General features: G+C 31.2%; 4 protein-coding genes across 4 annotated transcripts; 2 read left to right on the top strand and 2 right to left on the bottom strand.

Annotated features, from left to right (window-relative positions):
- Positions 1–7,656: 7,656 nt before the first annotated feature.
- LOC101216387 (40S ribosomal protein S29) lies at positions 7,657–9,064 on the bottom strand. Its single transcript, XM_004136894.3, has 3 exons — positions 8,829–9,064; positions 7,998–8,097; positions 7,657–7,882 (listed from the first exon to the last, which is right to left on the bottom strand). The coding sequence occupies exons 1-3, from the start codon at positions 8,888–8,890 to the stop codon at positions 7,874–7,876; spliced, it is 171 nt and encodes a 56-aa protein (XP_004136942.1). The 5' UTR covers positions 8,891–9,064; the 3' UTR covers positions 7,657–7,873.
- Positions 9,065–10,420: 1,356 nt separating this feature from the next.
- Positions 10,421–13,312, top strand: LOC101216631 (probable polyamine transporter At3g19553). Its single transcript, XM_004136895.3, has 2 exons — positions 10,421–11,732; positions 12,505–13,312. Exons 1-2 carry the CDS (start codon positions 10,777–10,779, stop codon positions 13,007–13,009), a joined length of 1,461 nt encoding a protein of 486 aa, XP_004136943.1. The 5' UTR covers positions 10,421–10,776; the 3' UTR covers positions 13,010–13,312.
- Positions 13,313–14,012: 700 nt separating this feature from the next.
- Positions 14,013–17,250, bottom strand: LOC101217099 (leucine-rich repeat protein 2). The gene is made up of 7 exons (XM_004136897.3): positions 16,776–17,250; positions 16,523–16,655; positions 16,333–16,404; positions 15,612–15,755; positions 15,456–15,527; positions 15,286–15,357; positions 14,013–14,479 (listed from the first exon to the last, which is right to left on the bottom strand). Exons 1-7 carry the CDS (start codon positions 16,852–16,854, stop codon positions 14,413–14,415), a joined length of 639 nt encoding a protein of 212 aa, XP_004136945.1. The 5' UTR covers positions 16,855–17,250; the 3' UTR covers positions 14,013–14,412.
- A 2,720-nt stretch (positions 17,251–19,970) lies between these two features.
- On the top strand, positions 19,971–21,300 carry LOC105436102. The gene is made up of 2 exons (XM_011660579.2): positions 19,971–20,075; positions 20,719–21,300. The coding sequence occupies exons 1-2, from the start codon at positions 20,029–20,031 to the stop codon at positions 21,002–21,004; spliced, it is 333 nt and encodes a 110-aa protein (XP_011658881.1). The 5' UTR covers positions 19,971–20,028; the 3' UTR covers positions 21,005–21,300.
- The last annotated feature ends 1,810 nt before the right edge of the window (positions 21,301–23,110 follow it).

Consider the following 23,110-nt stretch of genomic DNA (forward strand, 5'->3'; position numbering starts at 1 on the left):
TTTATATATTTGAAAAATGTTTAAATTCTAAAATAAAAAAATTAAACTTTATAAACTTACCTTTTAAAAATAAGTTTAAGTTCTAAAATAAACTTTATAAACTTACCTTTTAAAAATAAAACATTGCAATAAATTTGGACAAATTTCATATTAAACACAAATTTAAATACTACAAAAATATATATATATATATATATATTTACTATAAAATACAAAGTTCATAAAACGTATATATATATCATAAACCTTTTTAAAACTAACAAAATATATTAAAATATTTACAAACTATAATTATAGTAAAATTTTAGACTCTATCGAGTATAATCACTGTTAGACTTTTATCATTGTTCATCAATATAAGCATATGAGTGACTGTCGATGTTTATTATTGATGTAATATAAAAACTTTGCTATTTTTTACCATTTTTCTATTTTAAAGTTAAAAGGGTTAAATAAATAATAGAGATTTTATAAAATAATTTATTGGCAAATTCAATAAATGTAAAAGTAAATAGACTAAAGTTTTCAAGTACCTAATAATTAGTGACTCATAGGAGTAAATATTTTATTACATATTTTATTTTGGTTTGGTTATTAATTAATTTGTTTTTTCTTTTTTATGGAATGGGTACATGTGATGGTTTGTTTTTTAGCTGTGTAAGCTTTTTTATACTATAAGGTTTTTATTTTATATGGTAAAGTTTTGTAGTTTCATATCTTTAAAAAAGAATGTGATGGTTATCGTTGTAAAGTCCAAACTTTCTTTAATATTTTTTTTAATAAAGCTCTATTAGAAAAAATAAAAAATTGCTAAATCCAAATATATTAATCTTGGAAATAGAAATTTAACACATTGTCCTTCATATGGTACTTTGGTATTTGGGATTTCAACATTTATATTTAACCAAAAAAAAATTAATTTGTTTTTTTAAAATAGGTTTTGTCAATCGGTTAAGGTATGATCATTTGAGTTTAGCTTAGTAGAATAAGTAATCCCGGTTTTCTTTGTAAGGTTGAAACTTAGATTATTCATCTTTATGATTGGTGTGTTGAAAGATAATCAAAGAATTATTCGTTTATTATAAACTTTACTCAAAATATTGTTAGGTTAATATATCACTTGTTGGTATGTGAATTTTAATTTAGAAGTAATAATCGTAATAATTTTCATACAAAAAAGTACAATATGTGAATATATATATTTTTTAAAATAGTGAAAGTATTAATGAGAAAAAATACTAAAGACTAAATTTAAGATTTACTGAAAGTCTAAGGATTAAAGTTGAACATTTGAAAGTACAAGGACTAAAATTGAACAAACTCTAAAATATAGGGATCAAAACGATATTTTAACTTATAATCAATCAGTGTATATATATATATATATATGCCATACGATGTGTTATAACTTAGAACATATAAACTAATTAATTAATACTACACCTTTACACCTAACAAGTAGAGTGTCACTTTACTAGAGAGCAAAAAATGACACAATATGGTTTGATACTTTATTATACATTGCCCTATTAACACCCAAAAATGTGACTTAGCAAACCAAACAAACAATGTAGAAATCCAATTTATTCAAATTAATTCTAATTTATCACAACCAACTTAATTAAATTTATAACTCTATTTACGCCTACACATTTGGTTTCTTAGGTTGATTTATTGATTAGGGTTTTCGAGTCATCATCACTTTTTAAACCCTTCAGTTATTGTGAAAAGATCACGTTCATATATAACAAATCGAATCAAACTATCTACAAAATATAGAAAAGTTTCAACCGTTAGATATTGATCTAAAACTTTGCAATTATTTCCAACCGTTTTATTATTTATGATAATTATCTTTATAAAAATCAATAATATATTTTAGAGTTTTTCCAGTACAATGGAATCAAACTTTCATCTCAATGATAAAAAAAAGTTTATGTCAACTATCGTTGAACTAAGCGCACTTCAATACATCCATTATCTTAGAGCTGTCTAAATATTAGTGGTGAAGATCAATCAGTCGGAGTTAGTTTTTTTTTTATAAAATCGACCCTGAAACGACCATAGTCGGTTTAGTAAAATGTCAAACGACTTCAACATCGATGAGTAAGAGTCAATTGGTCAATTGACTGATTTAACACTTAAAAAATATATTTTGAAAATTCTCAATTTGAAAATTTCCAAAGCAGGCCTCGATCGACCCTTCTCCTTTTCCGACAAACAAATTTCAATTTGATAAGTCGAGTCAGTTTATTATGGAATAAAACTCTATATCAACCCAATAAAACAAGTTTTAAGCGTACTCTAAAGTGATAAACCAATATTTTAATCCAACAAACCCTAAATTTTGTTTTTATTTTTCAAAAGGAAAGAAACATAACATTAAAAATAAAATCCAAATAATTAAAGGGGTATAAAATTTGGTAGGGATAATGAAATATGCATCCACTCACACATTGTGTTTCCCTTCTCCTAATGATATCATCAATGATTTGAGAGGTGGAAAATTAATGAGATGATGAGATATATTTAGCACTAATTATAATGATCATATTAATTCATAACATTATTATTCTTATATATATATACACACATACATAAATGTCACAAATTAAAAGTTACCACATTAATTAATATTCTAGAAAAAGAGTATAGAAAAGAAGAAGAAGAAAAACATTAGATCTAAAGAGAGAATTAAGAATAAAGGGAGCTTAAAGCAAAGTTTTGAATTGAAAAAGTACAATAAGAAAGAAAATGTTGTGATTTTCCTTTTAATTTTGCAACCTAAGCTAAGCCTATTAAAAAACAAAGTCCTCTTTTTCTTTACATTTGCCTTTTTCTAGCTAATGAGAGATGCCACATCCATTTCATTCCTCCCTCTCCCGACTGTCATATCGACTAGGGTTACTTCATAATATTTATTGACAATTTTTTGAAAATTTTGAAGATGGTATCTACCTATAGGTGTCAATCGAACTAAATACTTGTTTTTGTATGGATCGACGACGGATATCTCTAATTTCCAAATACTATTATTTTTTTTACATGTTGTATTTTAACTTTAGAAGTATAATATGTGTATATAAGAAGACTAAATGAATTAATTAAAGCTTGGACATTGCCTATAAATCAAAATCTATATCATATATTGTTTTCTAGTTTGTTGTTATAATATTTTTCTCATCCAATTTAGTTTAGATTTTTTAAGGGTTGTTTTCATGTAAAGAAAAATGGTCGATTTATTTACAAATATAGTAAAAAGATTAAAAAAAAAAAAAATCATTCGACTATTTTTTTATATATTTAAAAATATTTTAAGTGATTTTATCATTTATATATAATGTGCATGGATGGAGTAATCAAATTTGATTAATATAAGTTTTACTCCAAGTTGAGTTATTATTTTTAAAAAAATGAAATGATAAACCTCATCGTCTTCTTAGATATTTGTGTGGATTTTTATTTAGGAAAATTTTCAAAAATAGAAAAATTAACAAAATATTTATTAGTTTCTTTTTCTTTCTATTCTTGAAAAACAGTTTCTTATTTATATATAAAAAAATATGTTTGATCTATTCCAATTTATTATATGAAAACATATAAATTATTTGCATCTTCTTGTAATTTACACCATTTTTATTTTCTCTTCTTTGTAAATTTCAAAGAAAAATAATCTTTATATATATATATATACACACACATATATATTACATATATCGTTTTCAAAGATAGGTAGATGCAAATTAATATAAAATCAAAGTGTTTAATATAATAATATATATATATACACACAAAACACATTCTTTAATATACTTGTTTAAAAGACATTTTTATACCCACATACGTAAATGTATATAATCAAAACAAAATCAAATTGATTATAAACGAAAAACCTACCATTCAAAGTAATCAATCATTATTGATCTCTTAGCTAGTTGAAAAAAATTATGAATTCATATCAAAACTTGAATTGTTGTGGAATCGAAATTCACTGAATTGAAAAATAATGGTTGAGATTTGATTGAAGGGATGTGAAAAGTTAATTAAAGAGAGGAAGTGTTTAATTAGAAACCCTAATGAGAGAGAGAGAGAAGAAGAAGAAGTTTGAGAAGAAAAAAATGGTCATATCTTCCCATGTGACTTAAGACATACTCAATAAAATAAAAATTGGTTCAAAAGTAATATATTACAACCACTAAGAGTGATGGGTTTGTTTGTTAACAATGTTTGAGGGCATTGGGGTTTGTTTGTTTTAGAAGTGATTATAACCCTAAATACTCAAATAAATTTATTTACTTTGTCTCTATTATGTACCTTTCCTACATTGCTTCCATTTTCCTCTTCAACCCCACAACACACACTTATTCTTCTTATTATATATATATATATATATATATATATATTCTTAATTTAAAGCTAAATTACAAAACATTATCTCTAAATTTAACTTGCATTATGTACGTTTATTTAAACCGTGTTTCAAAACTAACCACATAAGTAATTCTTGTATATATAAATTTAAAATAACCCATTTTAAATGATAATTGAAGACTTGAAATGATTATGTGTCCGTGAGTCATCACATTTATTATTTACTCTAATTAATGATAGTTTAGAAACACGTATGAACGTTTGAAGAGCATTTTGATCCATATTTTAACCTAATCTTATGAAGAAGGAGCGATCATGTTTCTCAATGACTTAAGTTGGACGTAAAATCAATGTCTCTCAAAGTAAGTTGATATCCGTACTTTAATTGATCTATTAAAGAAAACTTAGAAGTCTTGATGTGGGGTTTTTTTAGGGTTTGGTAAGAAAAGCGTACCCTCTCCTTTTAGGGATGTATGTCCTTGATATCATTTTGATATCATTTTCTTAGATGTCTATTTGTATACACAAAGTGTATATATATATATATATATATATAGACTAATAGGTACACATTTTCCACACTTTCTTAGAATTAAAGATTGGAGATATTTAGGGGAGTTGTTCTAAAAGGAAAGGTTTGGAGAAGTCAATGTAACTCTAATGTGGCTGCTAAATATTTTTGTCAAACAATGGGATGCCTTGCAAGTTCATGAAACTATTTGTTTCTTTTTCCCATCTTGGTTGGATGTGTTTCAATCATTCAATTTTTTTTTAATATTTTCAAAACTACTTCTAAACTTTAGAAAAAAAAAGCAAAAAAAAATCATTATTGTTAGTTTTGAAAATACCCTTAACTTCAAAAGATACATAAACATCCTTGTTGTTAGTATATGAACACATACCATTGATACTTGTTCAATAATAACATCTTTGAGGTTCAAAAAGTTCAAATAGTTGAAGGTTGTTCGTGTATTAATAAGTATGGTATAAGTACTATGATCCACTAATTACAATATAACAAACTCATCATAGTTTGAGAACATCAACTATAACTATTGTGATTCACGAATTACAATAACAAACCCATCACTCTGAAATATTTCATAAGTGTTTAAAGTTGAATGACTAACAAATATATTTTGAATTACATATGACTTTTCTCTCGTTTTCTCCCATCTTTCAATTACATATGATTTGTTTTGTTTTGGGTAACACCCTCTCCCCACCTTACACACTTGGGAAAATATTAGCACTACACAAATTCCAATCAATCAAATCCAAAGGGGCAAAAGCAAAACCATTCAAAAGTGACCATTAGTTTGTGCCAATCTTTAACACAAATTCATGTGGAAAGAAACTCCAAAATCCATTTCTACTCGAGACCCAAAATTGGTCAAGTTGTTGATGGCTTATGAGCATCATCACCAAGCCATGTTTTAACTGTACATTTTCAATGCAAGCAAAGAGGAGTAGGAGAGGAAAATAGTGCCAAAAATGAGAGATTTTTAGAGGAACAACTTGGCCAAGAAATGAACAAATAAATGTAGAAGTTTGAACACAAATCTTAAAGTTGGAATTAGTAATGGTGAGTAAATGTTGGTGTGAGTTTGTCTTTTATTATTATTATTATTATTACTACTACTGCTTTTCTTTCCTAACTTTGCTCAATGTGTTATTTCCAACATTTAATTCAACTACTTATCATTATGTTCTCAATCCCTCATAGCATTGGCTTGTTAAGAATGAGAATGTAACAGACACAATGGATATATAGTCTCTTCAATTTAGTATCACCATTATTTTATTTATTATTAACATTTTTTTTATTGTTTCTTTAATGTTGGTAAATGTTCAATTGATTGTTGATAAAATTACATGATATTATACTTAGTGCATGTATAGGCACACTCTTAGGAAAGGAAAAAAAAAATAGTGTTTTGTGGAGTGAACTTTAGTTCTTTATTATTGTATTTTAGTTAAAAGCAGTTTTCTAATCAAAGTTTAAAGTATCATTGTAAAAAAAATGTCCAATATCTCTGTTATTTATAGTATATTTATATTAGTGTTATTTCAAAGTCTATATATATATATATTTTGTATTTTGTGAATTTTATACATTATAGTAAAAATATCAATTTATCCCTTACACATGTCAAACTCATTAGAACCTAAAAATATGAAAATCTAGCATTATTTAGAGTAGTTCGACTTTCAGAAAAATTGATTAGTATAAATGTAATAGTCAAAATTTGCCCTCCTTCTAGCCTTGGCCTTTGAGTTCCACTAGATAGAACCTTCAAACTCACTTAAACCTTATTTTGGATGAACATATAAATAGAGTCTATACCTCCAAGGAAGGTTATTGGAAACTAAATATGGACACAACATGGTTGGGAGTCTCTTTGTCGTGGTGGCATACACTGGATTTTGAAAGAACACCTAAAGAAGCCAATCATAGAAGGTTGCAAGTATATTGGCAACAATGTTGAAGGGTCAATGGTCTGAATGATGTGGGGGTTAGTCCAACTGAGATAAAACATGGTTCTTTGGGGTACTCAAATTGTTGAATCTTTGTTTGAGGTTGAACCTTTGCTAAAAGGAAGGGAAAAAAATGAATTCACTTAAAATTGAGTAAATTAAACTTTTTTTGCTAAAAGGCATAGAATTTCAAATGCTAGATTGAAAAGTTCGAACTTATAAACAAATCAAACCAAACATATATCAGTTCAAAGGCTAAACTAGATAAACCAAAACGCCACCCCCAACTGTGCCTAGATGATAATGCAGCAAGAGGAATTTATCCAACTGCCTGCAATACAAAATGTCGGCAAAACAAGATGATATCGACCCTCCAGAATAATCTCAACCTAGCGACCAATATTACAATCCTGAACTACCACCAGAAAGAACATAGTTAATAAATTCAAACCAGACCAGATTTCAGACCAAATTTAACATTTATTAATGTCTAATGGGACCATTTTTAAGTACCATAATAGTAGACAAACCTATCAGTAGTAGAGTGTAAGCCTGACCTATACTATAATGGTATGGCTAGAAGTATAATTTCTACCATATATTTATTGAACCATCATAATCATAGTTACTCTTTATAATATTAAATACCAAGTGCGTAGTCACCGTGACTTAAACCTTCTATTTGAATTGGCATTGGACATGTCGGCCAAAGGATAAGGACGATGGTTAACTTGATCTATATACTTTAATCCATACTAATAGGGAGATGTTACCAGGAGTAAAAGAAAAGGAGGTAAGAGAGCACGATACCGAATGAAGAAACATCAATTTAGATCTTCAAAATTAGTAAAACACCATAGGGGCCTAAAGTTCAACAATCAACTCAAGGTTCAAGTTAAAAAAAAAAAAAAAGAACTAGGGACATAAAATGGAAGTTCAAGGTTCTGTCTTATATATATATATGAAAATGATGCTAACATAATCCATCCGTTACACCTCTAGTGAGAGACAAAAAATTGGCCATTTAGCGATACTGCAAGAAGAGTTGAGATACAAGGGGTCAGAACTCAGAAGACAATCAAAAAACTTTGATGTGGATATAGTTCAAAATAATTAGTGATCAGATAGATAAAAAGTAAAATTTTCACCTTGATGAATCCAATTTCCTTGGCGTTGCTACGGAAGCACTGTCTGCAGCACATAAGTCCATACTTTCTGATCAAACCATGAGGATTTCCGCAAACCCGGCTAAAGGAAAATGCAAGAAATACAGAGAGCATTTTAATTCAAGCAGAAAAGGGTTTTCCAATCATAGTTCTGAATAAATATTAAATCAACCAAGTGTATCCATATACACAAGACTTCATTAAACTCAATCATGGAAACTTATACAACAACTTATCGATCCTTCAATTCATCTCATTATCCAATTGAACATTCTGTTTCAGGTTCAAATACTGAACTTGCATTTTTTAATTCAACCAATACCATAAACAACATAGGGATTCATAAACAATTACTAAGAACTTCTTAACACTTCATCAACATTACAACTGCAACCCACCATAACTTAGACAGAAAACAGTCGAATCGTGGAACCTCCATTAAACTCATTAAACTCAATCATGAAAACTAAACATCTAATTAATCATTTAATTCATCTCATTATCCAACTGAACATCCACATTCAGATTCAACATACTGAACTTACATTTTAGGTCAACCAATGGCAACAGACAACATAAGGAATTCATGACCAATTACTAAGAACTTCTTAACGATTCACCAACATTACAACTGATGCTTCTCTCAAGTTTAAAACACCCCATCAGAATACGAAGACCCAGATTCCAACTTCCAACCCAGTAATACAAGTAAATAACCATGTGTTTTAAGCAAAAGGTGGAATCTTGTATCATTGATTGATAGAAAAAATCAGCTAAATGAAATCGGAATCATGTAAAAAGAAAAAAAGTTACCAGGTGCGAGAGCCGGGGCCGTAGTTCTTAGGGTGCGAATTCCAGACGTTCGAGTGCCCCATGTTTGGATTGCTTGCGAGAAGGAAATCAGAGAAGCTCGTTAGGGCTACGAAAATCCTATAAGGAGGCAAATGCTTTTTTGAAGAACCAACCAAAGAGAAGAAGTTAAGTATTTATAGGGAAGAGCTGAGAGGAAACCCTAGCCTTTGGCAATCATTTCATATCCAATATTTTCTCAAGTGAATTTTTAATTAGGGTTTTTTATTCCTTTAAAAAATATAAAGGAAAATATTTACATCATATATAACAAAAATATTCGATCACAATTAATCATCTACACGAGCACAAATCATCTTTTTCTAAACGATTGTACAATACAATCTTAAATAGTGATAGAGTTTATCTCTATTTATGTGAAATAGACGACTAATCGTTTAGATTTTCGTACGTGATTGATGAAATTTAAACGATCATATAATATAATATAAGCAATCGTTTGAATATTGACACAATATGATTGCTCATTTATCTATCTAGTTTATTTTAGGTTTTTAACATATTTAAATTTGAGTTTATTTGTTTCATTCTATTTTAAAAACTATCAATTTAGTTTTAAAAAATTTTGGTTGTGGTTGGAATCTGGAACTATTGGTGAAAGAATCAACAAACGTCTTAAGATTAGGTTAGAGACCTCACATATAGGTTGACTAAGGATCAAATTAAAGGAAAATTAGAGGCGATATAGGAACATACATGCATAAAAAAAAAAAAAAAGTTAAAGTCTTAAGTTTTTGATCGACAAATCGAGTCGGAAAATAAATATGAACTAGGACATAATTGAGGTGAACTAGGTTAGGGAACACGTGTCACAATCGTTGAAGAGTGTAGATTGTTAACACCAAAAGTGCAGTGGTGACATGCAAGCATTGATTGATTGATGCATCCAATAAAGGCAAACGCTTGAGAGAAGTATTATGATGCAATTTATAGGGTTGAGCAACAAGCAAGAAGATAAGCATTAGTGTTATCAATGGTGTTCATGATAAGCTTAATGAGATTCATACAACGGTGGTGGCCATGACCTCAAACGTTGGAGTTTGCTGCGAGTCTCGACAAACAACATTTGAGAGTAATTTCTCTTTAAAGTTAATTGACCTTGTAATCATATAAAACATTTATCGAAAAATCCAACTATTTAATTAAAAATTCTGTATAGTAATATTTTAAGTTAATAACTTTTTTAAGAAAAATGAAATAGAAAAATTTTCCATTCAGAATCAAGTCCCTACCAATAACTCCAAAACATCACAAGTAAGATTTATTAAGGATGGAGATAAAAGGAGCCATCTCCACCTCATTCATGATCATCATAAGATTCATAACTCAATTTATTATAGAATATATATATAAGGAAAATATGTCATGTTAACTTATTAAATATTTATTGTATGAATTTTATACAATTTATTAATAAATTGAGATAGTGTTGAAAATTGAATGAAAGATGAAAAGATTTGAATTTGAGACTGGTTGTTTTGTGAGTGTTGATTGAGGTGATGTTATATATTATGTTTTAACGTTTTCCAGATGTGAAGGACTAATAGACCGAAAAGGAAATAGAGTGAAAAAACTTAGAGCAAGTTGTTCCTTACCCGACGATAATGGAGAAACGTGGTGGGTTCCGTTTTCCATTTTTATCTTACAAGAAGCACGTCAGATGACAAAGTCAAACAAATCCCAACAATCAACAATTTTCGAATTGAATTTTCTGTGCCAGGTCCCATGCAGTCACCCAATTGCCCAAAGATATTTTCCTTCCTCTCTTTTCGCTAATTCATATCGACCCAGATTTAGCTTCACTTCTTTCAAATTTCCACTAGATCTTCTTCATATCTCATTTCTGCTGCTTCTTCCCTATTAAGAACAACCCCTCTTCTCCCCTGAGTCTATGGGGGACGAGAGAAGGGTTGATGCTAAAATTACTCAAAAACTAACGATTCTTCCTCTGATCGCTTTGATTTTCTATGACGTTTCTGGGGGACCCTTTGGAGTGGAGGATTCGGTGAGCACAGGTGGAGGTCCGCTTCTGGCTTTGTTGGGTTTTTTAGTGTTCCCATTTATTTGGAGTATTCCGGAGGCTTTGGTCACGGCGGAGCTCGCCACAATTTTCCCTCAAAATGGCGGTTATGTGATCTGGATTTCGGCTGCTTTTGGCCCTTTTTGGGGTTTTCAAGAAGGGTTTTGGAAATGGTTCAGTGGGGCAATGGATAATGCTTTGTATCCTGTTCTGTTTCTTGATTACTTGAAACGTTCGTTTCCTGTTTTTAACCATATATTTGCTCGAATTCCAGCTTTATTAGGAATCACTGCTTCTTTAACTTACTTAAACTATCGTGGTCTCCACATTGTTGGGGTTTCTGCTGTTGTTCTTGCTGTGTTCTCGCTTTGCCCCTTTGTGGTGATGACCCTTCTTTCAATTCCTAGAATAAGCCCCAAAAAGTGGTTAGTTGTAGAGTATAGTAAGGTAAATTGGAGGGGCTATTTCAATAGTATGTTTTGGAATTTGAACTATTGGGATAAAGCAAGTACTTTAGCAGGGGAGGTTGAAAATCCTAGTAAAACTTTCCCTAAAGCTATGTTTGGAGCTGTGGTTTTGGTGGTTTCCTTTTATTTGATTCCTCTTCTAGCTGGGACTGGTGCCTTGGAAACAGATTCAAGTGAATGGAGTGATGGGTATTTTGCAGAGGTTGGGGCTTTGATTGGTGGGGTTTGGCTGAAGTGGTGGATTCAAGCTGCTGCTGCTATGTCTAACATGGGGTTGTTTGAGGCTGAAATGAGCAGTGATGCATATCAACTGCTTGGAATGAGTGAGATGGGAATGCTTCCTTCTGTGTTTGCTTCAAGGTTAGTGGTTCCTTTTCTGTTTCCTTCCATTTGTATTGGTTGCAATTTTGTAGCTCGAATCGGTAGTAGTGGTTCAAAATAGCAATCTTTCGGGAGGTTGAAGGTTTAAATCACCACTTTTACATAATCGAAGGTAGCTTAAATAGGTCGGACGGATAACAATATACACTTTAGTAATAAGTCGACGTTGATACAACTCATTGCCATAAAAGAGGATGATTGCAAAAGATTGTTAGTGTGAAAGTAGATTCAGTTAAACTATAAGACTCATAGTGGTATTTTTAGCTTCCAAGATGGGTTCGTATGGCTCAAAGTTTATAAGATACATTTTTGTTAATCCCATATACTAATTCAAGGTCAAATTCAAATTTGGTATGTATGGTTCGGTAAAAGTTAGACTTGATTCCCTGGTATATCTTTAGAATTCTGTCCCTATTGTTCGATAAAAACCTTCACAAATAATCCCTTAAGTGAGGACATAAAATGATTTTATCGAACTATAGGGACTACTTAAGAGGTTTTATCGAGACTAAATTCTAGCTTTTGAAATCATAGGGATTAAACTCTAACTTAATTCAAAGTTAGGTACCTTTCTAGTACCTATGTCATCTTCAACTCCCAGATCTATACAAACTCAAACTTTTCGGTCTCAGACTTAAACCCTAAACCAAGCGCTTCCTAAACTCTTCCAGCATTTTGACCCATTTGATTTACTGGCTCATTGTGGATGCAAAAGTTGATCTTATCGAACTACCGTTCCTTCACTTTGCAGATCCAAATATGGGACACCCACCTTCAGCATTCTGTGCTCTGCCTTAGGAGTTATCTTCCTTTCATGGATGAGTTTCCAAGAAATACTTGAGTTTCTGAACTTCCTATACGCTATAGGAATGCTTTTAGAGTTTGCTGCCTTTATTAAACTAAGAATAAGAAAGCCAGATCTCAATAGACCCTACAAAGTTCCCTTGCAAACATTTGGTGTCACATTGCTTTGCTTCCCACCTGCTGCCCTGCTTTTTCTCGTCATGTGTTTAGCTTCTGCAAAAACATTCTTAATAAGTGGAATTATTATTGCCGTGGGGTTTCTTCTATACCCTACTCTTTTGCAAGCAAAGAATAGAAGATGGGTTAAATTTATTTCAGAACAGCCAGAAGATACTACTCTTCCTGATGTGGAAGATAGGCTGGTTGAATCACAACAGCAGCAAGAAGTTCCCAACGAGGCAGAGGTTCGGCTTCTTTCAGAATCTTCATCTTCGAATATAGCCCAGCAATAACATCCATAGATTACCTGATTTCAACGCAATCAACCTATGCTGGCCATGCTGTTTCAAAGCTTTCTCGGAAGGGAAATTTCACTTCTGCAATGTTCTGAGAAGACAATGTGCTTGATTGATGAAATATTGAAGTTGCATTGTTATTATGTAAACATATTTATGTACAAATTGTTTCTATATTCTTTTGAAAGGTTGACTTGATGTCAACGGTTGTAACACGAAAGAAAGGGTTAGTTCTCTGCAATATTACCATCTTAATTAGAATTCAATAAAGCTTAAGGCGATTGGAATCTTTTTTTTCAATTACAAATTTTCTTTAGCATTTGAAATATCAATCCAAACAAACCCTTCAGTTGAGTTCAAAAGATGTTTTTAAATCAGTTGAAAGGTTTTCTCCAATTTTGTCAAATTCACATGTCTCTAGTGGGATGAATGACGTAGTTTATTACATTTATATACTTACTGTAATATCTTATGTGATCATAATAGGCATAAAATAATTTTATACCTCTATATTTCATAAAAGTTTCTTGTACCTATATAGAATATATAACCGTTTTCAAACTTTTTAAAATATTTCCATTTTTTTCTAAATCACTCATCCTGCCATCTTCATATTCCTTTTCTATATAATCTCCAACAACGACAACACTCCTGTTGTCCTTCTGTCCTATTTCATCTCTGACAATGACAACAGTGACAAGAAACATAGTTGTTTCTTCTTCCTCCGAAGATAGAAGATGGGTTAGCGACAACAAATGAGGGTTTTTTCACACACCAAATGAAGTGCAGAGGTCAAGAGCGCATGGATTAAAGAAGAGCCAACAAGTGAGTTAGAATTAGATCAAAAGAGAGAAGGTGAGCTAGAAGGTGAAGGGCCAAAAGTTTAGAAAACCTTATTCTTTTAAAAATGGGTCCAAATTATATTCATAAAAGTTTAACGACATCCATACAAAAACCCCTATTATAAAAGATGGAAGCAATATGATATGGCAGACTGAAATCAAGTCTCATCGTACAATTTTTAAATTATATATAATTTGTAAAGGAAGAAAGTATTGAAAACTGAAATATGAATTTAGATGGCTGTAATGTAACTGCCAGACTTCCCATTTCTGCAGGGGTATTTTAACTTGTAAGCTTGAAGAGTGAACTATTACTAATATTGAGCTTATTCTTTCATCCCAACAAATGGGAAAAAAGAAATAGCAAAGTTGGACGACTATATAATAGAACTGAGTCTCGTTAGTTCTCAATGAGAATTGAAACTTATACATTTTTATTTTGCTTCCTATATTTTTCAATACATGCAGTGAAATTACCACAGGAACAATAGTTTCAACGTAAACCTGATAAGTCCCTGCCATGCTATTTTGAATCAGATCAATGAGCTAGAGCTCAGTTCAGCATCCAAAGTCATATGGAACAAGTCCTTGCAACTCCGGGCCACTCAGCTTGTTGTTTACATAGCTGCAGTAAAGAAAAGTACAGTTAACTGATCGATCAAGGTCAGTTGGGCGTGTATTATGAGATTCCAGGTTGATTGATTATGGTGACAAGCAAGAAAAAAAGGGAAGTAGTGGCTAGAAATTTTCAACTAAAACAAACATTTAAAAAGGCGATCAAGAATAATGACTATGACCAATGTAACATGGATACTCATAGGAGACATTTCAAATACTCCAACAGATACTTGTTATCACAATAGACACGAGTAAGGTACTAATTACACAAACTCAGGAGTTCAAAACTTGGCATGTGTTAAATATTTGTAGGACAAAATGATAATAGTACTTTGTGAAAGTTAATTAAGGGATACATGGGAAAGAATCGTAGAAGGGCATAGTGATAATATGCTAGGGTGTTTTCAATATAAATAGAGGGTGTTAGGGACCTTATGGGTGTGAATCATATTAGAGAGTTTCCATTGAGGGACTTTAGGAGAGAGCTAACCCTCTTAAAGGGCTATTGCTATATTGTAACTTCTCTTGATATTGCAATACATAATTGTGTTTGTGTTTTCTGTATCTAGATACCTAACCTACTCTAAATAAATAACAACATTTGTGAGTAATATGTGTCCGACCAGTGCTTCAAGTATTTAAGTTCACAAATTATGCCAGAAAAGAATTTGACATTCTTACACATAGGTAAATTAGTACAAATCTGAATATGCATATAATATATAAAAACAAATGACATCAATGATCTTAGTTACGAAGTAGTTTATTTCATATAGTGTGTTCAGAGCAAAACACAAATCAAAAGAGACTCACCTTTCCATTGAGAAAGTAGCGAAGGGGCCATCAACTGGAATTGTTCCACAGAGATCATTGTTTGAGACATCACTTCAGGAAAAGTTAAGAGAAAACGTTAGTTTTCCATAAAATGAAGAGAGAGGGCAATACAAGAGAAAGCAAAGCAGCTGTTTCTAAACCAAACATACAAAATTTTGAGTTTAGAGAGTGATGCAAGCTCCCTTGGGATCGATCCTGTTAACTTGTTGTTGTTCATCCGTCTGTTTACACAAACTGAACCCGATTAGATACATAGTTCAGAAAGTTGAGCAAAACTTCTCCTCAACAATGTTAAAATTTCTTACAGAAATCTGAGTGACTCGAGCTTGGCAAAAGATTTCGGAATTTTTCCTTCAAATTTGTTCTCATACAAATCCATGCTTACGAGGTTTTTTAAATTACCAAGCTCTGTAGGAATTTTCCCACTTAACCCATTCCTGTAGAGTTCCCTGCAGGGCATGAAAAACAAAGACAAAAGTTAGTAGTGCTGCTAAGTATACCAAAACCATTGACTTGCCATAAAGAAGCTAAGATCTCAAGCTAATTAACCCAATTTAGTTCGTTGATTGGGAAACAAATGAAAGAGGAACTCTTAAGCAAATCAGAGGGTTTTCTGTTCTTTAAGCCATAGAATGTCTAACTTATAAAGGATTCAATACCTTATCATACATAAGTTGAAGTGAATGAAAAAATAAGTACAACAAAAACTGTAATTTTCTTTTTTTTCTTTTGGATGAAATTCTCAGAGAAACAACCCCATAACCTGTCTAGCTATGCAATCCAGCACATATTAGACCCATCGTGTTCAAGAAATCCTAACATGTTCACAGATCTTACCATAGAACCCAAATATTATACTTTTTCTGTTAGTTTCTTCAGTTTACGTGCATCTCAAATTTTTATAGGGGTGATAACAAGTCAGCTCACAAAGAAATTTTATGAGATATCAAAAATGGCAGAGCTCAAATAAAAGAAATATATAAATATATAAATAATTCTCAAAATGATAATGACATAGAGCAGTACAGATATTGGAGGTGTTGGAGGTCGCCAATTTCAGGCCCCAAAGTCCCAGAAATGTTTGAATTTCCCAAATCCCTGGAAACGTAGAGAAAAACATGTTCAATTTCAACAAAGTTCCATGTTACAGGAAATCATAAAAAAACCCATAAGCAAACACAAAAGAAAAAGAAAAATCGAATGGGAAGAATCTCACAAGCGGATCACATGGTTATCAGAATCACAGGTAACATGAAACCAAGTGCAAGGATTAACCAGCGTAGGGTCCCAACTCTGCAGCACATTGGTGGGATCAGACAGTCTTCTCCTCAAAGCATGCAAAGCATTTCCTGAAACCAGAAGATCAACCAAAACATGAACAAGAAAAAGAACTCAAGGAGGGAGGAGGGGAAGCCCATAGTGGCAAAAATCAAACAGTTCACAGCCATTCAATTAGATTCAAACTTTACCTTCAGAATTAGTGGAAATTACAGGCGAAAGAGAGAGACCCAGAAGGAGAAAAAGAAGGAAAAGAGGAAAGGAAGCCATAAAGAGAGAGAAGAAAGCAAAAAACAGAGAAATAAAGGAAAACCCCAGAAGAGAAATAGAGGTAAAAACGATGAAAAGAGAAAAGAAAAAGAGTAGACAGTGGGAATTGAAGAGGAATCTGACTCAAAGAGATCGATCAGTCAAGTCAAAAGAAAAGAAAAGAAGGAAAAATAGAGAAATCAGAAAGAAGGAAAGAAAAAAACTTTTTAAGAGCAGAACAGATTACAAAACAGAGAGCAATGTGGGTGTTGGGTTTTGATTGGTGGGTTAGTGAGAAACAGCTCCGCCGCGTGAATGGTGGTGGTGGGGAGGCGGTGGGTACCCACCACCGTTAACATAACTAACAAAAATAGCTTTCTTGTTTGCCCGGAACCGGTGAACTTAGAGAACACACTGAGAACTGAGAAGAGAGGGTTTTGGACAGTCAAGTTTTTGCCTCAGAAGTGGGACCCAAACGTGGAATGACTAATCATTTTCTTATATATATATTTAATCATTTTTTAAAATATAATTATTACATTTTCAAAATTAATTAAAATATTTATAAAACATACTAAAACTTTATATTATATTGTAAATGCTTTTATCAACTTTGCCATTTTTACAAAATTTTCATATAATCATTCATATTTGGTTAAATGAGTTGATGGTTTGAGTATGGAAGATGTGGATAGTACATCTCTTACCTCTTTTGTATATGTTTGTATGTTATGCAAAGTTCAAGCATGTTTATGTTTGTTTGAGTTTCTAGAAAAATAAAAATTCTCAACTTATAACAATTTGATACTATTGATGCAAAGTTTTGGATATGAAAAAGGATAGTACGAAGGTTCATGTTAAGCTCTATACATCTCTCTCGTTACTTATATAAAGAAGAACAAAAAATTGTCACATGATAGGTTTCAATTGAACATTTTGGTAGATGTGCATGGGTATTTTTCTATGAAAATGGTGTATCTAAACTTTCACGTGACAGTAATGATAAATTTGTAATTTGGGGAAGAGATAACCTATAGATTAAAAAAAAGTTCTACACCGTTAAAGTTAGAGATGGATAACGGTAGATTGGAGAAGAATTAATTAAGCTAAAAGTTCAAGATAAAAATTAAGATCAAGTTACCTCATGTGAAGTTATATGGATAAATGGATTTTACGAAAGAATTAGATTGAGAAAACGTTCAACTTGGTTTTGATTTTCCTTCATTTTGGAATAGAAAAGTAGAATGTTGTCTTTCTCACATATCAACTTAACCGTTGATACCAAACTTCAAATGAAAAAAAACACAATGAAAATGACAATAGTAGTTACTTTATAATTTGGAGAAGAGGAAAATCTACACGAAAAAAATCTAGAGATGAAAAACGATAGATTGTAGAAACAGTCGTTACGAGGCTATAATAATGTATTTATAGGAAGAACGGAGAATGATTTTGTATAGGGTAATAGACCATAATTCAAGTAAACCTAATCAATTAATAGACTCCGTTACGAGCATACTCTAAAATATCGATTCAATTATGAAACTTTCTGTATTGGTCATTAATGAGTTCAATCCATTCTAATATCCAATATTTCCAATCTCACTTGCATGCATGCAATCAACTAATTAGACACAGCAACATTACAATCACATCTATTTCCCATTCTCATAACAAAAAAAAAAAAATGATCACTCTTGTATAGGCATAGATTTGATTATGATTCAAAAGCTCAAATGAATCCAACAAAAACTCACCCCTCTGATCTCTCGAGTAAAGACTAAGCTTAATTACATGCAATTAATAATCAATGACAGTAGACTAAATGAACAAACACACAGTAGAGAAATTTGCAATGCAATAATCGTAAATTTATGAAGTAATAGAAAAGAAGCATGATTCTTAGAAGCCATCATAGAGAACAAACGTTGAACAATTTAGCCATAAAGAACCCTATGTGTTAGAAGCCAATAAACAGACACAGCTCCCCCTTTCCTAATCCCCTTGATATTGTAAACCCTAATCAGGAACAAATAATGGACCAATTTTGCATCATTCTTCTCCAATTAGTCCTTGCTCCTTCAGTTGTTTTTGAAAACCACTTTTCAAGAAATAATCCTAATTAATTTAATCCTAATTTTGGAGAAGAGAATATGGTTTAAAAAGATTTTTATGGCAATTGGATTATTCTTGAAAATGAAGTAAGGGGAGGATGAATTAAGGTCATGGACGTGACCTTAGAGTGCTTAAATGCCTTTCTACGTGCCATTTTGAATGTCATAATTAAGGGATAATAATGTCTTCAAGAATCAATTCTTAATTACTATCTTTTTATCTTCCATACTAACGTCATAATAAGTAGCATAACTTTTCTTTCTTCCTCCTTACCTCACAACAATAAGCATAATTTAAATAGCATATAGTTAAAATGAACATAACTTAACTAACATAATGTTTGTACTATCAACTTTGAAATTAGATTTTAAATTTTTTTTATTATGTTAAAAGAAAACTTAATCGAAATACAAATATAATAGTAATTACGAGATTGAACGAATTTAAAAGCATTAATGTAAATATAGTAGTGATTAGGAGATTGAAAATCAATACAATTTTTCGAAAGTAGAAGCTAAAATCGAACCAATTCAAAAGCATATGTCTCGAAACAACGTTTTATTCATCATATAAAATAACACAAATAACCTTCATATAAAGAAAACAAAGGGTTTTTTTCTTCTTCTTTTGGTGACACAAACAAGAAGAATAAACAAAACCCCAATTTAACACATTTATATTATAAAGGCATCCAAAGAATTAGATGACATTAAATCAAAGTTTTAAAGCCACACATTACAAGAACCCATTCCCATCCCCTTTTTTGAAAATTTTCTTCCCCTCTTCTATAAACCCTTTTTCTTTATATATATATATATATAAACTTTATTTATTTTTATTTAATTATTTGCTTTTAAAAGAAAAATGAAATGATTTTCATTGGATTTGGGCAAAAGATTATTATTCTAATGATAGGGACAGAAGAGGAGTAGAATGAAGAAGTACTACTCAGGTGTCCTTCAACAATACATTTCTCATAAACCCTATAAATTGGAATTTTGCATTAAGAAACTTCTCAGACTTTTTTCTTTGCTCCTTTTCATAATTTTCCTTCAAAATTATTTGGTTGATTATAATTACATGGGAAGAACTCGTATGCCTCTGCAAGCAAATCCACTCTTTCTTAGGTAAATTCATCTTTCCCCTTTTTCATGGTTTGATTCCCATATTCTTAAAAGTCCGTTTGAATTGACTTCCTAATTGTTTAAACATGTCCTTTGTTATGTTTAAACATGCTTGTGTTTGTATATGATATTAGTTAAAATAGATTCGATCCATATATATCGTCACTATATTTGGTGTCCAAACATAGATGAGACTATAATAACGTACTCCATTGACTTCTAGTTTGTGTCCCCAACGATCTATCAAACATCGTCCACTGTCGTAAAGTTGTGGAAAGAAAAAGTACTCTATGAGAAAGTGGTTGGAAAAAGAAGGTGGATGAGAAAGTTCAACTTTTCTTCCCCTCTTTGCTGCTGCTTTTTCAAACACAGTTCAGTTTATGATTTCATTTCACCATTTCAAGAATGATTAGGTTATTTTTTATTTGACTCATAGTGCTTTTGAGGATTACTAAAAGGGAATTTTTTGTTAGGATGAAAGTTTAGTTTCCACTCAAAATTGATTTTAAGAGTTGAAAATAGTGTTTTATGAAAAAGTATTGTGTGAGGTTTCAGCTTATTAAGTGCTTCACAAATATGTAGAGGCATTTATCAATTTAAATTAAATTAAATTAATTAGCATTCAATTAATTTGACTATATGACAGGAAAATGAAGCAATTGAAATGGCAATTTCGGGGTCTTGTAATTGATTCCACAAGCCAACAAGCCCTAAATAAAAAAGATGATGAGACAGAAACCGAGTCATTGCCCTATAACTCATCGACTTGGGTGCCTCATCCTCGCACTGGAATTTACTTTCCTCAAGGCCATGAGTGGGTCATGAAAGACATCCCTGAAAATGCAGCTTCCTTCCCTCGACTTTGTTGGTTTCGGGATTCTGATGATGTTGATGACTTGAACCCTGATAAGGATACCTCTTCGACGTCTTGATTTGCCTCTATTTTTAGGGGTCGAGATTGAGCCTTCTTAGGAAAGAAGGTTGTCAATGGGCCAATGAAGAATGTGTTAATGGCTTGACAGTGTATTGCTTGTGAGCTTTTGTTGACAAGAGAGACCCAAAGTGACATTAAAATAATGTAAATTAGTTTATACATATAGGTAAAATATCAAATAATGAAACGAATAAATAATAATTCGAAAGTTTAAACATCTATAAACCCTAAACACTATGGACATTTACTAATTTTGTAATTAAAATTGGTGTAAAGATAATCAAGTTTTATTAACAAATCAATACGTCAATTTGCATTTGTTTTTTATTGTAATGATCTATCTTACCAAATCTACGGTTTTTTCTACCAAATCTCCACTAATAAAAAATTCCCTTCCAATTTGCATCATATTCTTCCAATCAACAAAAAAATCTTTTCAATCATCAATTTGTTTTGCTTTGGTTTCTTTACCCAAAAACAAAAAAGTTAAAAGAAAGACAACAAAAGAAATCATAACAAAAATCAACCCAACCGCCCCCAGAAAATGAAGTAGAAAAGCCAAGATCGCTAACTGGTCTAGTCGAGAGAAATGGCCAAGTTCGAGCCAGTGCAAGATTATTTAGGTCTACGTAAATTCATCATGATTCGAAGCATCCCATAAATTTAGTTTTTTTTTTTTTGTTTTTTTTACCAATGCTATTATGACATTGATAACCATGTGTTACTATACCGTCTTACCGATCAAATGACTTTAACGAAGTAGTAACACAAAACGATTTCAACATGGCCAAATTGAAAAATAATTCAAACATGTTTAGAACAAAGATTAAAAACAAAGTAGGTTAAAGAAATGGTGAGAAAACAAATATAATATTTTTTTAAAGGAAAAATCAAATAGTTATCATATAATATAAAATCTTAAATGTGACCACAAGTTGAAGTTTAAAAATAAAAAGATAATAATAAACAAAACAAAGGGAAAACAATAGAGTATGTTTTGGTGAATGACATATTCTTTTAGTAACCTCTAATTATTGTTTTTTCTTCAAACCCATCATTGTTGTTTACTTATCTTTATTTAGAACTTAGAAGAGTATATATAATGGGTTATTGCAAATTATCTTTTGAAATATCTCACACAATTTAGAACATGTGGTCTATGTGTGATAGCTAAATGCCACCATGACGTGTTTGATTGGACTTTTTTAGAGTAATTTTTATATTCTCTCCATTCATTGCTTGTTATAACGTTAACATTTAAGAATTATGTATAATTTATAAATAATTTAGTAACCATGTCAATTTAATGAATTAAAAGAGTTGTACTATTTTACTTGACTTACGCTTGCTTACACAGGTGAGCATCGGGATCCAAAAATCGATCTGAATGACCAAAACAAAACGAACTGACACTTAATGGTTGGTTTTTATGAAAAAACGGTCGACGGTAGGTTTAAGGAAGAGACTTTTGAAAAACCAAACCAACCGTGTAGAATTTATATCATCACTGACGAAACCATAATTTTAAAATATTAAAAATGTATAAATATATATATTATTAAAAAAAACCCTTAGCCTAGCTCAATGGGCCCACGTTAGCTCCCGGCCCTCCACTTGAATAATTATAATAATTTTATTAATAATTTTCAATCTCGATTGAACTCAGCCTCGAGATAGTCCGAGTTCTAGGCTTCTTAACTTCTCTACCTTCCATCTTGTTCGGACAAACATCAGGAGTAGTCCGAAAACTCATCTTGTTTGAGAAGCACCAAGATTAGTTCGAGATTTCACTTCTTCTTTCATCTCGGTCGAAAAACACCAAGATTAACCCTGAGATTTCACTTCTTCCTTCATCCGGGTCGAAAAACATCTAGATTAGCCCTAGGATTTCACTTCTTCCTTCATCTTAACAGAAAAACACCCAGATTTCACTTCTTTCTTCATCTCGACTAGGAAAAACTTTGAACCGACTAGAGATATTTGTTTGTCATAAAATAGAATTTCTTAAATTTTAATGATATTTTATAGAGAAAGTACAAAATTCCACACAATTTCTTCTTTAAAATAGCTATTTTTAGTACAACAATTATAATTATAAAAATAG

Source organism: Cucumis sativus, chromosome 7 (genome assembly GCF_000004075.3).
Source record: "Cucumis sativus cultivar 9930 chromosome 7, Cucumber_9930_V3, whole genome shotgun sequence".
Lineage (NCBI taxonomy): Eukaryota > Viridiplantae > Streptophyta > Magnoliopsida > Cucurbitales > Cucurbitaceae > Cucumis > Cucumis sativus.

Excerpts from the sequence above, each read along its gene's own strand:
- LOC101216387 (XM_004136894.3), bottom strand. The coding sequence starts at position 8,890 with ATGGGGCACTCGAACGTCTGGAATTCGCACCCTAAGAACTACGGCCCC. Across the intron at positions 8,098-8,828 it reads GGCCCCGGCTCTCGCACCTG|CCGGGTTTGCGGAAATCCTC; the intron begins GTAACTTTTTTT and ends ATTTTCCTTTAG.
- LOC101216631 (XM_004136895.3), top strand. The coding sequence starts at position 10,777 with ATGGGGGACGAGAGAAGGGTTGATGCTAAAATTACTCAAAAACTAACG. Across the intron at positions 11,733-12,504 it reads CCTTCTGTGTTTGCTTCAAG|ATCCAAATATGGGACACCCA; the intron begins GTTAGTGGTTCC and ends TTCACTTTGCAG.
- LOC101217099 (XM_004136897.3), bottom strand. The coding sequence starts at position 16,854 with ATGGCTTCCTTTCCTCTTTTCCTTCTTTTTCTCCTTCTGGGTCTCTCT. Across the intron at positions 16,405-16,522 it reads GATAACCATGTGATCCGCTT|GGATTTGGGAAATTCAAACA; the intron begins GTGAGATTCTTC and ends CTACGTTTCCAG. Across the intron at positions 15,358-15,455 it reads CTCTCTAAACTCAAAATTTT|TGATGTCTCAAACAATGATC; the intron begins GTATGTTTGGTT and ends CTTTTCCTGAAG.
- LOC105436102 (XM_011660579.2), top strand. The coding sequence starts at position 20,029 with ATGGGAAGAACTCGTATGCCTCTGCAAGCAAATCCACTCTTTCTTAG. Across the intron at positions 20,076-20,718 it reads GCAAATCCACTCTTTCTTAG|GAAAATGAAGCAATTGAAAT; the intron begins GTAAATTCATCT and ends ACTATATGACAG.